Below are 14,780 nucleotides of genomic sequence, written 5' to 3'. Positions count from 1 at the left end.
AACTGAGGATCTCATTGTGTGCTGGAACAAAGAACATGGCATTTCCTGATGCTTCAGGTTTTTTTTGGGGGGGGGGGACATTCCCAGCTGTACCCAGAGATGCCAGGGACTGAACCTGAGGCTCCAAGGCAGATGCTCTGCTACTGAGCTATAGTTCTGAAGGGTGGGGAACACAATTAATAAATGAATCATCATATTGATTTTTTTAAAAAAACTTAATGCACCGAAAAGCTGTTTCTCCCCAGTGTTTGCATGAAAGCAGTGGCAGATATTCACGAGTCCTTGTACTAGTATTCCATACTTGAGAATATTCCAGGTTAACCTGACTTAGATGGAAGACAAGGAGTTAAAACCAGCCTGGGCAAAATGCCCAGGATTCTTGAGAGAGATGTCTCTCACTTGACATCCTGTTGTTGTGCTTAGTTGTCAAGCTGCGTCAGCTGACTCTCCCTCCTCCCTCCCTTTCCCAGAGGAGGAAGAAGAGGGACGGGTTCAGCTTCCTCATCGAGGGGAGTATGTGCGCGTGCATGTGCGTGGTGAAAGAGAACTGTGCAGTGAGGTCAGATGTTCCCCGGGCTGAGCACGTGACCTCGGAGCAAAAGTATAAAGAAAGATGCGGGGAGACCAGATGCCTAACTCAGTAGCTTCTCAAACTCTGGAGAGAAAGGGAGCAAGGAGCCGAGAGTGAAGAGGAAGGAAAGAAAGAGAGCGGCCGCAGGATAACAAAGCGAGGAGAATGGCGCAGCGCTCTGAAAGGTGAGTGGCAATCCTGGGCTGGAGACAACCCTTCGAAGGAATTTACACAGACTCTCTCAGGTGTTACGATTAGCAGCAGTGGCGTAGCGTGAGTTGTCAGCACCCGGGGCAAGGCAAGTAATTTGCGCCCCCTAACCCGTGGATTTGCGCCCCCTAACCCATGGATTTGCGCCCCCTAACCCTAACCCCCAGATGTTGCGCCCGGTGCGCCCGGGCCCCCCTGCACCCCCCACGCTACGCCACTGATTAGCAGGGAGGGAGGGAGGCTCTTGGTAGTGCGGTGTGTGTGTTGCCCAGGAGAGGGCATTCTCTGTGGCAGCACCCAGCACTGTTGGACAGCCTTCTCACCCAGATGTGTGCCGTCTGGCACCTTCATTGGTATGGCTTCCATCACATGCTGAGGATGCACCGCTTTACCTTGGCCTCTGGTTGCATATACACTGTACATCTTACACACATTATTTTTCCCCGAGGAATCTCGGGAATCTGTACAGAACTACAGTTCCCAAGCAACAAACTATAGCTCCTAGGATTCTCTGTGGAGCAGTGTGTTTGAAACGTACGTCATTTTGTGGGACCTACCTCTGTTGTCAGATATTTTGATTTTGCTGTGGAATGGCTTCATTTTATTTTTCAAACTGGGACCATGTGGTGAAGGGCAGAAGAAATCTCACGAATAGAGTACTTTTCCATTTGTACTTTTAGTGTTAAATGGCATCACTGTTTCTCTTGACGCCTGCATGCATGTAACAACTGACAACTGAGGCTAACGTTTAATGTGTATGAAGAATTAGACTACTCATGAAAGCTTATTATATCAATATACGTTTTTTATTTGTTAAAGACTTTGTTGTTCAGAGGCATGCCACTTTTGGGGGCTGGTATCTGAATTGCATATTTCTAGTTGCATAGGCACCAAACATTCAAAGCACATTCAGAATAGCTCTGCTCCCAAGAATCCTGGGAACCGTAGCTTGTTATAGATGTTGGGAAGTGTAGTTCTGTGGTGGGTAAACTACAGTTCCCAGGATTCTTGGAGGGGGGAAATGTGCTTTAATTATATGGTGCGTATGCAGCCCCTTGCTGAAGAACAAAGGGGTCCATTTTCTTGTCAGGATGTTAATTTATCCTGCTTTGCCACAGACTGCCAGTTTACTTCTGTGCAAAAGTGCTGGTATGTAAGATGCTTAAGTTAACACTGAATTTCCCCCCCTCTCCCACCAGAATGTCTCAGGACCTGTCAGAAGCCCTGAAAGAAAGCACCAAAGAGGTGCATGAGCAGGCAGAGACCACAGATTTCATGATGCGGTTCCAGAAGGGGCAGATGTCACTTCATGAATTCAAGGTACTGTGCCTGAGTTTTTATTCCAGAGCGGGGGGTGGGGGGGCGGGGAATACTTTAAACACCTCGAAGAGTTTTGTTTTACAATCAAGTGGGATATACATTTTATGAAATCTGTCAATCAGTGACTTGTTGAACTACAACTCCCATCATCCCTAGCTAGCAAGGCCAGAGCTCAGGGATGATGGGAGTTGTAGTCCAACACTGGTCTAGAGAAAGCAGTGGAAGGAAGAGGGGGAGGAGGAGAAAGAGGAACAGAAACCACCAGCAAATGATCCCTTCAGACCTCTGCCATGGCAAGAGCAATCTGAATTTCCCTTAGCAGTCCACTGGGGCAGGGGAAGGAAGTTGGGGGAAAGAGGGGAGAGGGAGAAGAGGAGGGGCAGAAAGAGAGCAGAAGAGGGAGGCACACTGAGAGAGAAAAGGGGTGACAAAAAGAGAGAAGATGGGCTGTCCATCCATCCCACTTTTTGCTCTAGCCCCCACTCACTACAGCTTTCCCCACTGCAACAGTGTGAGCCCTGACAGATCACTCCCAAGGGATTGTAGCTCTTGACAGAAAGATTTCCTAGCCCTTCTCTGACCTCACAGAAACTGCACTTTTTTCATTTCCTGGGCGTGTATTGCTGAACTGCTGTATTTTCATTCTGTTTCACGCCGCAGGCAAGGGCATAATTTTCTGGGTTCATTTCGGAACTTGAGCAAAATCTGCCTTCCAAGTATGCCCATCTGAGCTACTGGAACTAGCTTATTAAACAAATGCTAATGAGCTGAACCTTCTAGTATAACCAGTTAGAGGTAATTATTAGGCGTAAGTCCCGAATGAGGTGGCACAAAGCACAAACACAGATTGAGCAAAGCCGGGGGGGGGGCAGGAGGTAGCAGCAGCCATGGTGAAATTCTGGAGAGGTGACTTATACATTACCCAGCAAAAACACAGTTATAATTGCCATGAGATTTCCGTTCTTTGCCGATTGGCTGGCTTCTCTTACAACAGACCAATGCAGTGGGCAAGGAGAGCATAAAGATGGCAGGTCATAAAGAGTTGGTTCAACAATCCATTGCTTTCTGAAATTATACAGAGAGAGAGAGAGAGAGAGAGAGGGGGGGTATTGAAGCAGAAGATACTGATCTCAACCATGAAAACCCAACCAATTTTGGTGCTTAGGAACATAGGGATGTGCCTTACACTGGGCCAGACCAAGCGCAGAACTGTTTACATTGACAGGCAGTCGTTCTCTATGGTTTCAGACGGGAAGTCTCTCTCAGCTCTATTTGCAGATGGCAGGGATTGAATCTGGCACTTCCTGTCCACAAGCAATTCCTCTATCCCAAAGCTATGGCCCTCCATCAAGTTCTGAAAGATAATCAGTCATATAAATCCATGTCAAGGGAAGGCGATCACATAAATGTGGAATGAGAGAGAGAAAAAAACCATTTGACATGTGTCAAATTTTCCTCTTGATCACTTTGTGGAAGCTCACAATGGGCCTCTTAGAAGGCGACCGCTTCTCAGGTGTGTGGAAATCCAGGTCTTCAAGGGCTTTACCCAGTCGCCATCCGGGATGTGCAATAATAGCCTGCGCTGCTGGTTGACTAAAGGGAAGTTTTGTGTGAAGGTATTTAGGGTGTGTTCATAAGGCAGTTGTGAACAGGCTCAGATGCACCATCTCTATTTGACCTTAGAATCATAGAATTGTAGCGTTGAAAGGGACCGTGAGAGTTATCTAGTCCAACCCCCTGCAATGCAGGAATCTTTTGCCCAGTGTGGGGCTCGAACTTACGACCTGGAGATTAAGAGTCTCATGCTCTACTGACTGAGCTATCCCAGCTCATACTCGTGGCTGCATCCCATTGTGCTGCTCTTTTGCCCAACTGTGCCATAATCATCACATAGAGTACAGGGATCCAGAATGGGACAGACAGTCCAGACAACTAAACTAGTGCTAGAATCTTTCTCACCCACAGTGCATGTCCTTTGCATTCTCCTTGCCTGCACAGATGCTGAACTGAGGTCAAAAGAAGCTGTTGAAGGGATGTGTTATTAGCCACAGTTACTATTGAGATGAATGGGAATCATGCAGCTATGAAACATAACTTCCATGTGAGAGACCTTTTGAGTGTGGGTCTCAAAATACTTTCCTCTAATGGTTGGCCAATGTGTTGCTGCACTGCCTTGCTTACTGTGTTTAGCTAGGCTAGGGTCACTTCCAGGCAACCTGTTCATCAAGCATTCATCTTGAATTGTTTGCACAAAGTTTGTGGGGTGGTTATATATTGGCTACAGTGAACATCTATTTGTGGAGTCGTTAGATGACCTTGCATCATGCAAATATTACTCCAGAATTTCCAGTTCATTTCTTCCCACCACTTACCTTGTGGCAAAATTATCGGATTTGGAGGAGGGAAGAGAGAGAATGGGCTTTGTTCCATATTGACTGTCATGGTGCAATCTGAATTTACTGGAATGTGTTTGAACCCACAACATATCAACAGTCTGGAAGCACCTCAAATCTTTCATGGAACTCGGTTAATGTTTAAAATGTATTTAGTTGTGTGTGCGTTTTGTATTTGCAACAGGGACAAAAAGTACTTTACCAGAGAGTTTGTAAAGCAGCAACGTAGAAATAAGTCCAATTGCTTCTATAAAAGGAAGGTGCTGGTGGATTTGACAGATTTGCTGTGTTGTATCCAGTGGTGGCTTTTTGCTGATGGAAAATTCACCTGCACAAGGTGGGGCCCTCATAAGAAGAGCCCAAATAGATCTGACCAATCTATTTCTCAACTAGTCCAGCTTCCTGTTCTCACAGTGATCAACTAGGTGCCTATGAGACGCCTACAGTAAGGTTACCAGACATTCCTGTTTCCCAGGGACAGTCCCTGGATTTACAAATCAGTCCCCATTCAAAATCCAATTAAATTGAAAAGTGTCCCTGGATTCATTGAAAAAAATCTGGTAACCTTAGCCTACAGGCAGGATCCAAGTGCAGCAACAACTTAGTTTTTATCATTTCCCTCCTACCCACTGCGACCCAAAGTTAAGAGAGATCAGTGGAAACTGGGTGCCCCATCTTGTGCAAATGGAAATGTTTTCTGCTAAGGCAAAGCCAGCATTGGATGGTATGGCCAGCCCTGCACTCCATGTTTAAGCACATGGAACTACTGCCATCCCATCTAATTCAAGTCTGAGGTGCCAGGGATTGAACACAATAGGTTCTCTACATAGAAGTGTATACTCGATTCTGACCAAACTAAGCCTCCTGGAGCACAATATACATCAGAGCACAATATACATCAGGAGGCTTAATTTGGTCAGAATCTAGTATATGCTTCCAGAGTTAATGCTAAATACATGACTTCTGGTAAATGAGCCACCATAGCCACTAGAGGGCCGTGAAAATTTGTGTCCTGGGCTTTTTAGACTCTTCTACCCATGTACTATCTGAAACCAAAGGGGCACATTGGTTGCCAGATGCAAAATATATTGACATTATTTTCAGCTCTCCTACCCCACACTATGGCAAAAGGAAGACTTTGCAGCTAAGCTTCTCCCCTCCTCTCCATCCTTTGTTTCAGCTGTACCTGGCTTCTCTGTACTACGTCTATGTTGCCCTGGAGAAAGAGTCTGAGCGGAATAAGGACAACCCAGTCTATGCCCCTGTTTATTTCCCAAATGAGCTCAATCGCAGGGCAGCTTTGGAGGAAGACTTGGAGTATTTCTATGGCCCCACGTGGAGGAAGGAGATCCAGTGTCACGAGGCAACTCAGAAATACGTGGACAGGCTACACCACGTGGGCCAGTACGAACCTGAGCTTTTGGTGGCCCATGCTTACACGCGATACTTGGGAGATTTGTCCGGGGGTCAGATTCTGAAGAAGATCGCCCAGAAAATGTTTCATCTGCCCAGCACTGGAGAAGGGCTGTCGTTCTTCAACTTCCCTGGAGTCACCAACATCAGCAAGTTCAAGCAGCTGTATCGAGCGCGGATGAACAGTCTCCCCATGGACTCAGCTACTGAGGAGAGAATACTTGAGGAGGCCAAGAGATCTTTCCTGCTGAATATAGAAGTGAGTAATCAGCTAGCTACACAGTCTTGCCATGAGGCCCATAACTCTCTTGAAAGTCACAATAACATTTCTGTTGACACTCTTAGGAGATGGTGAACATTTCTAAGAGCTGACCGAGCTTCTTCTGATTAGAGATTTATTTTTGTAAGGTGAATCAGGGTCATTGAAATAAGGCATTTTTTTAAAAGTAGGATCAATTACAAAGCAATAAACTAACATTTGACTTATGTACAGCTTTTCCTTAGCCTCAGTGTTGAACAAAAAGAGAAAAAAATAGGAGATGATTATGATATTGGTAATGGGGTTATGGTAGAAGCCAGTCTGAGAACAAAAAATGCAGGCAGCTGTATTGGTCTATTAGAAAAAATCCAAACAGAAACAGTGTCATAAATACCTAATACTTGTTCCAGTCTTAAAATGTTAATTCGGAACATTCTTTGCAGGCTACATCAACTTCCCTGGGAGTTAGCCCCATTAAAATCAGTGTCACTTACATCTAAATAGACATTGATAGGATTGAACTGTAAGGCAGAAATCCTAACTCCACTTACTTGGAAGTAAGCCCCACTAAATTAAGGATAATTGAGTAGACATGGTTGCTGTAAGTTACTTTTACATCCATAGGATCACAGGTTATACGAAGGTTTGTCGGGACAAAAAGTGGTGGGCACAGTACTTTTGAAAATTCTAAAAGGCAGCAGCTATTTAAGTCTGTCCTGATTGGTCTTTGAGTTTGTTGACAGGCTATGATGTATCTTGAGTCTGGCTCTTCCAACCTCCAAATTAATTTTAAACAACAACAGGATCAACATTTGTCAGCGAGCATTTAAAAACTAAGTACATATGCAGGAACGTGGGTGGCGCTGTGGGTTAAACCACAGAGCCTAGGACTTGCCGATCAGAAGGTTGGTGGTTCAAATCCCCGCGACAGGGTGAGCTCCCGTTGCTCGGTCCCAGCTCCTGCCAACCTAGCAGTTCGAAAGCATACCAGTGCAAGTAGATAAATAGGTACCTCTCCAGCCGGAAGGTAAACGATGTTTCCGTGTGCTGCTCTGGTTTGCCAGAAGTGGCTTAGTCATGCTGGCTACATGACCCAGAAGCTGTATGCCGGCTCCATTGGCCAATAAAGCAAGATGAGCGCCACAACCCCAGAGTCAGCCACGACTGGACCTAATGGTCAGGGGTCCCTTTACCTTTACCTTTACATACGCAGTTGGTGGATGGCCTGGTTTATTATTTCTTTCCCTCTCCAGAAGGAACTAAGAAGTTCCAATCCCATTAAGATCAAACTTTCTTCAGTCTGGAGGGTTTAAACTAAAGCTAGCTCACTTTTTGTTTGGCTGCACACACACCAACCACTTAAAGAACATCCTTCACAGAGGATCTTAGGAACTGCAGTTTACCCTTCACAATGCTACAATTCTTAACTACGCCCTTAACAAACTACAGTTCCCAGGATCCTAGAGGGGAAATATGTGGTGTGTACACAGCCTACCTTGCTGATGCAACTGGTGCTGTCCCTACATCTTTCTTCATTTGCAACTTACTCACATAGGGATATGGACACACATGTATGCAAGAACCAGGATTCATACCCTTTGTACAGTATATGCACTGGAAGATTTGATCGGTGTTTCTCAGCAGGTTTATAATGAAAGGTAGATGTTCACATGCTCCAATATAAAGATGAAAGCAAGTGAGGAAGACTGGAGGACCTTCAGACTTTATTAAGATGGGTTGTGGTGGTGGTGGTTTGCAAAATCCTACAAAGGGATAAAGTGCTTTTCAGTAATGAAACGGTGATCTATCTCAGGTGTTCAAGGAGTTGCAAAGACTGACAAGCCAAGGGCAAACCACAGAAAACCTCCGCCTTGAGGAACCAAAACTAGACCTCCACACAAGAGGAATCAACAGAACTCACAGTAAGAGAACTTCTTAATTTGAGCCATTCCTCATCTTCTAGCCGCACCGATTGCAGCAATCATCCTAGGAAGCTGCCTTATCAGAACACTGATCCATTTAGCTTAGTTCTTCCCATTACACTGCCTGGCAGCAGACCCTCCAGGGTATCAGGTGAGCTACAGCACTTTCCCAAGACAGATATTTGTGCTGGCATGGGCCTCGCCATTAGGGGCAGCCATTTGTGATGCCCATGACAGGCAGTAGTAACTTGGCTTCTGACCCTGCCTACTATGCTCCCAAGGCAAGCTCCCTTCCTTTTAGCTCCGTTTCCCCTTGGATCTTCTAAATACAGTGGTACCTCAGGTAACAGACTCTTGAGGATAGACGCTTCAGGTTACAGACTCCGCTAACCCAGAAATAGTACCTTGGATTAAGAACTTTGCTTCAGGATGAGAACAGAAATCGCGCAGCGGCAGTGGGAGGCCCCATTAGCTAAAGTGGTACCTCAGGTTAAGAACAGTTTCAGGTTAAGAACAGACCTCCAGAACGAATTAAGTTCTTAACCCGAGGAACCACTGTAACGGAAAGAGGAGTGATTCCTATCATAGCCACTTTCCATTAGAAAATGTGTATGGACCCTACAGTTATCATTAATAAATTCTTATGAGGTTCTTCAGTGTTGTATATATATTGAAAAATAAGAAAGGCTCACAGCCTCAGAATCTAATATACATGATATAAAAGGAAAAAGGAATGGGGTAGGAAGAGGAAAACAAGCACTGAAGTAACTGCGGCTCCATAGGCTACCAGGTGGGGTCAGATGGATGCCCCCTTTGCCATGATGAACTTCCTAAGAGGCAGGGGGTGCAGCCGCCTAAGGGCCCCAGGACACCTGGTTAGTTGAAGAGGCCAAAGTGTTATTTTAAAAGTCTCTCCTTCTCTCACAATCCCTCCTTCCGCCCAGCTCCCTAGGATTTCTGTGCTGCAGAATGCACAGCACAGTTCTTTAAATGAAATAAGATTCCACCTTGCTGAATGAGATTTATGCCTATAGATTCACATGTAGGGCTGTAAGCCTTACAGTTCTGAAACGCAAAGTCAGAAAAGTCGCTATGCTGGCTCTCCCTTTTGCTTTCTGTAACCACCCGCTTGCAAGGCTGTGTCCACCCAGCTGGCTCAACTGCATCAGCGCTCTGTAATATTATTTGGTGGCTGCTCTGCTCAGTGTACCTGCCTTGCACCCAATGGTGTCATCAGCGTGGCTGGAGCATTGCTGAATGTTCTAGAAACGAAGCTCCCAACCTGACCAATTTCCATTCTCTTAATATAGGTCCAAAGGAAAGTGACCGTGTGCAGATGAGGCATCAGCAGATGCTACCAAGCACGCCGCTCCTGCGTTGGGCTCTCGCCATCTTCTTCTTGGCAACAACAGTCGGTGTGGGCTTGTATGCCATGTGAGCAGAAGGAACCTCAGCCATATTTTCACCAGCACCTGCCTCATTCTGAACTAACAAACCTTTCCCTTGTGGAAGAAAGCCTCCTTAGATGGCCTAGTTTGGGCGATCTAAGCTCAGCTCTTCTCACATCACTAACTTGACAAGTGACACAAAAAGACTCTTAAAAGACTTTAGAAAGTCAAATCAAATGCTGGTGCAGCAAACATTTCTAAAGATATTGAAATGCGAGAGGGAGCCATAAAGACTGATAACTTGCCAGCTGGGACAACTGAGGAATAAATGTTGCTCCTGGTACTTTGCCTAGTGTTATGTCATAGTACTGTCTACTGCAGACTTCAGCAACCTGATGCCCCTTCCCTGATATTTTGAACTACAAATCCCATCAGCCCTAGCTGCCACATGCTGGCTGAGGATGATGGGAGTTGTAGTCCAAAATATCTGATGGGCACAAAGCTGGTCCAATGTTGTGTTGCTTTCTTCTCCTTATCCTGAGACAAAAATGCATTGCTCAAACTATGATTTTATGTAATAATGTTTCTGTTTTATGTAATGTTGTTTGTTTTTGAAATGCATTTGTACCTCGGTCCTGTATTTTTTTGGGGGGGAGGAATATATTCTCTTGCATCTGTAACTTGCCTTTTATAAATTATGTGCTCAGTCATTAAACCTCCCTGTGAGTAGAATGAACCGTATCCTTCTGATTTTAATGTTTTAGCAAATCGTGAGTAGAGCGTTTTTCTTTTCCTGTTTACTATATTAACTGATGCTGAAAGGATATTGGGCTGATCAGCGCTCAGCCTTAAAACTAACTTACCTTTGTGTCTAAAGACAAAACTGTTGAATCTTTGTTTTTATTTCTTTTATTTCTATACTGCCCTTCACCCAAGGATCACAGGGCAGTTTACAATATAAAAACACAAAAATATTTAACATAGTAACAAACAAAATAATAACCCACAATTTCTTATTTGGGAAAAAAACGCAGGCACGGTGTGCTCAACACTGGTCAAGTTTGCACATGACACTAAGCCATGGTTTATTAAATCATGGCTTAGCATTAAGTGCCCAGTGCCCAGTGGCTTCACTGGTTTGTTTACTGCCAGCAAACCATGATCTGAATCCATGGTTTGCTGTTAATTTATGAACCTTGGCTGGTTTTAATGATAGTTTGGTATTACATGCAAGCCCATCACCCTTAATTAGCCATAGTTTGTTTAGCCACCCACACCATAGGCACTCATCAAACTACAAAGTCACAAGGCAAGAGCAGCTAGGAACATAACTAAATTTTGGAGAAACAAGTTTGCTTGATAGTCTGTGGGACAATTTGTGGTTAACTTGTAGTTTGTTAAGTCCATCGGTATTATTTGCAAATTAGTTCTTTGTAAAATCCCTGGAAAGCTAGGATTGACATCCAGTGTTTAGGAACAGGGTGATGTGTTGCTTCACAAGCACCTGTATTGAATAAATTTGTTTAGTAACCATAAATGTAATGTTAATGGCTATTGTGTATACTAGTTCATGTCTGTAAAGGAGGATTAGTAATTTGCAATACAGTCAAAACCTCTGCTCCTGAAAGCCTCCGTTTTGGAATGTTTCAGCTCCTGAACACCAAAAACCCGGAAGTAAATGCTCCGGTTTTTTAATGTTTCTCGGAAGCCAAACGTGCGACACGGCTTCTGCTTGAGTGCAGTTATCAAACATTTCAGAAGCTGAACGGGCTTCCAGAACAGATTACGTTCGACAACCGATGTTTGGCAACAGTTACTTTACCATAGTTTGGCCAAGGAAAATGTTTTGTTCTAAAATAAAGGACATAGCTGTCAACTTTCAGATTTGAAAATAAGGGATCAGCAGCCTCACCTGTCCCGGAGATAGTCTATGGGATATCTAACAATCCGGGATAGCAGCGGGAAATGGCGCTGAAATAAGGGAATTTCCCGCAAAAAAGGGAAGGTTGACAGCTATGATAAAGGAAAGCTGAAGTTAATAAATTTCTAGGTTACCAAAGGAGAATGACAAAACACATAGCCAAGTAATGGTGTCTGGTGTACAAACACTGCAGAGCTCAAACAACAGAAATTAGTTTACAAGTATTTGTACAACCAACAAATAATAATCCAGAAATCTTTCATACTGAACTATAGCTGCAATCCTAACATTATTAAATGATTATTCACATGACCATACCAATTGACTCTAATCTAAGTTTAATCACACAAATTAGTATACTCTGCCATGTATATGACGGACACACAAATGGGAGAAAAACAGCTTGAATTCTTAACCCACTCTGCTACAGTTGCTGAAAGGTGTTGATCTGTCCCAAGTGGTCTTGACTCGAGTACACATCTTGAATTAACTCCTAAAGATATTGGGATTTCAACTTTAGATGCCAATTTTATTTCCCCTGCCCAAAATCTAATTGAAGATTGCATGCCTATTATATGAAACTGAGCAGCAGAAAAGCCTAGGGAGTCATACCCTTTAGATTCTGTATTTACATGGATTTATCTAATTAAAGGGATGCGGGTGGCGCTATGGGTTAAACCACAGAGCCTAGGACTTGCTGATCAGAAGGTCGGCGGTTCAAATCCCCACAACGGGGTGAGCTCCCGTTGCTCGGTCCCAACTCCTGCCAACCTAGCAGTTCGAAAGCATAGGTACCGCTCTGGTGGGAAGGTAAACGGCGTTTCCGTGTGCTGCTCTGGTTCGCCAGAAGCAGCTTAGTCATGCTGGCCACATGACCTGGAAGCTGTACGCCGGCTCCCTCGGCCAATAAAGCGAGATGAGCGCTGCAACCTCAGAGTCGGCCACGACTAGACCTAATGGTCAAGGGTACCTTTACCTTTATCTAATTAAAAAATAGTGGTTTCAGGATGGAGAACAGTAACTTTTGTTATTTTCCTATAAGAGATCATATGAGGAGACAACAATGCCTCAATCTGATTCTTTCCATTAACTCTTTTGTACTAAGTAACAGTACAGACTTGAGGAGGGCTAAGTGGCCACACCACAGTTAACATGCTGGAGAAGAGGAGAATAGCATTTCGCCAGCGGCTTGGCATCTTGAATGCTGGTAAAAAGCAATTTCACTGCAAAAGGGAGAACAGGCCATCAGGAAGCCCTGTAACTTCAGCAATCATTGTAAATTCACCCTGCACAGATAATTTCTTTACAAATGTTTTTGCACCTCTTAAGTCTAGTCCTTGCAGTACGTTTCCAGAGAATTCAAATTTGTAAGCACACTTCTTTAAAGCCAGCTCCACCTTCAGACGAGGCCTGAGCATTACATGTACGGAAGAATGAGGACTGTACAATATCAAACACCATTTGCACAGTAACATTTGGATGTTAAAAACACATCACATATTCTGTTGCAGTTTTGACACTGAAATATACTCAGAGTCGCAAAGTGATTTCATGCTCTTTATTCAGCTCATAGTGGTGAGGAGGAATTAATGAAAGTCCCCTCAAAGTATCTGCTTTATATACATTATTTACACAATGGGCTGCACATGATTGGTTAATTCTGGAATTCTACTGTAAGCCAATCAGGTTGTGGATTCACTTATATCTGGAGCATGATTGGGTGGTTTCTGCCAACCAATCATACTGCTGCATTGTTCTTGGACCAATCAGACTGCTGCATTCTGAATCCTATTGTTCTAGGACCAATCAGACTGCTGCAATTTGGATCCTATTGTTCTAGGACCAATCAGACTGCTGCAGTTTGGATCCTATTCAACTCAGTACATAACAGACACAATACTGCCTGGTACACCAGTAACAGTATTATTTACTAGGTAGCCTTTTATTAAAAGGTACCCCCTGCCCGTACGGGCCAGTCGTGTCCGACTCTAGGGTTGCGTGCTCATCTCGCTTAAGAGGCCGGGAGCCATAGCAGTCCGAAGACACTTCCAGGTCACGTGGCCAGCGTGACGAAGCTGCAGCTGGCGAGCCAGCACCAGCGCCGCACACGGAAACGCTGTTACCTTCCCGCTATAAAGCGGTACCTATTTATCTACTTGCACTTAGGGGTGCTTTCAAACTGCTAGGTGGGCAGGAGCTGGGACTGAACGACGGGAGCTCACCCCGCTGCGGGGATTCGAACCGCCGACCTTGCGATCAGCAAGTCCTAGGCACTGAGGTTTTACCCACAGTGCCACCCGCGTCTCAGCCTTTTATTAGGCATTGTTATTTATTAAGCAGGATCTGGTATGGTTTCAAATTGGTAGGGGGGTGGAGGGTCGCGTGTTGAATTTCCTGCATTGCAGGGGGTTGGACTAGATGACTTCCAGGTTGCCGTCCAACTATGATTCCATGAGTTCCATGGCTGACTGGGGGTTTGAACACTCTTGACCTCTCTCACATACGGTAGCTTTATGGGCACAGGGGCAGTAGCGCCCCCCCTCACTCAGCTTTGGTGGTCTGCAAGGGGGCAGGCCGCTCAAAGTATGGGACACATGAAGGTGGCAGATTCAGCAGGTGAATCTCCACACAATACAATTTCCTCTATGGAGGGGTTAAGCGCCGCCTATTTAGACTTCTGATTCCCCATACAGTTTTTTACAATCAAAAGAAGCCTCTGTGTCAATGTTGTGGGTGGGCATTGGGTGCCTGGGTACCTTCTATGTATACGAAGGGGTCGTGGTGGTGGTGGGAACCAGGGCCAGATTTAGGTTTGATGAGACCCTAAGCTACTGAAGGTAATGGAGCCCTTTATATGTCCAGCTGCCCTTTTGTCAGTAACAAATTGTTGCTGTTTTTTGTGTTAAATATATTGTATGCATCATCATCATTTATTATTTATACCCCGCCCATCTGGCTGGGTCTTCCAACAAAATACAATAGTCTATTAAACATTAAAAGCTTCCCTAAACAGGGGTGCCTTCATATGGCAATTTATGGACCTACAGTGGTGCCTCGCAAGACGAAATTAATCCGTTCCGCGAGTCTCTTCGTCTTGCGGTTTTTTCGTCTTGCGAAGCACGGCTATTAGCGGCTTAGCGGCTATTAACGGCTTAGCAGCTTTAAGAAAAAGGAAACAAACTCGCAAGAACTCGCTAGACGTTTTGTCTTGCGAAGCAAGCCCATAGGGAAATTCGTCTTGCGGAACGACTCAAAAAACGGAAAACTCTTTCGTCTTGCGAGGTACCACTGTAATAGGTATCTGAAGCCATTTGCACATGCTGCCATACAACCAGTCCATGCAGAATGTAGGCACCCTATTTATAGAAATGAGCACACCAGTG

At 44.8% G+C, this 14,780-nt stretch overlaps 1 protein-coding gene across 1 annotated transcript; it reads left to right on the top strand.

Annotated features, from left to right (window-relative positions):
• The first annotated feature begins 467 nt into the window (after positions 1-467).
• HMOX1 (heme oxygenase 1) lies at positions 468-10,208 on the top strand. Its single transcript, XM_082241225.1, has 5 exons — positions 468-756; positions 1,981-2,101; positions 5,675-6,166; positions 7,980-8,088; positions 9,399-10,208. Exons 1-5 carry the CDS (start codon positions 737-739, stop codon positions 9,524-9,526), a joined length of 870 nt encoding a protein of 289 aa, XP_082097351.1. The 5' UTR covers positions 468-736; the 3' UTR covers positions 9,527-10,208.
• The last annotated feature ends 4,572 nt before the right edge of the window (positions 10,209-14,780 follow it).

Source organism: Podarcis vaucheri, assembly GCF_965113315.1.
Source record: "Podarcis vaucheri genome assembly, chromosome: 10".
In the NCBI taxonomy this organism is placed as follows: domain Eukaryota; kingdom Metazoa; phylum Chordata; class Lepidosauria; order Squamata; family Lacertidae; genus Podarcis; species Podarcis vaucheri.
This window is presented reverse-complemented; position numbering and strand designations above follow the sequence as displayed.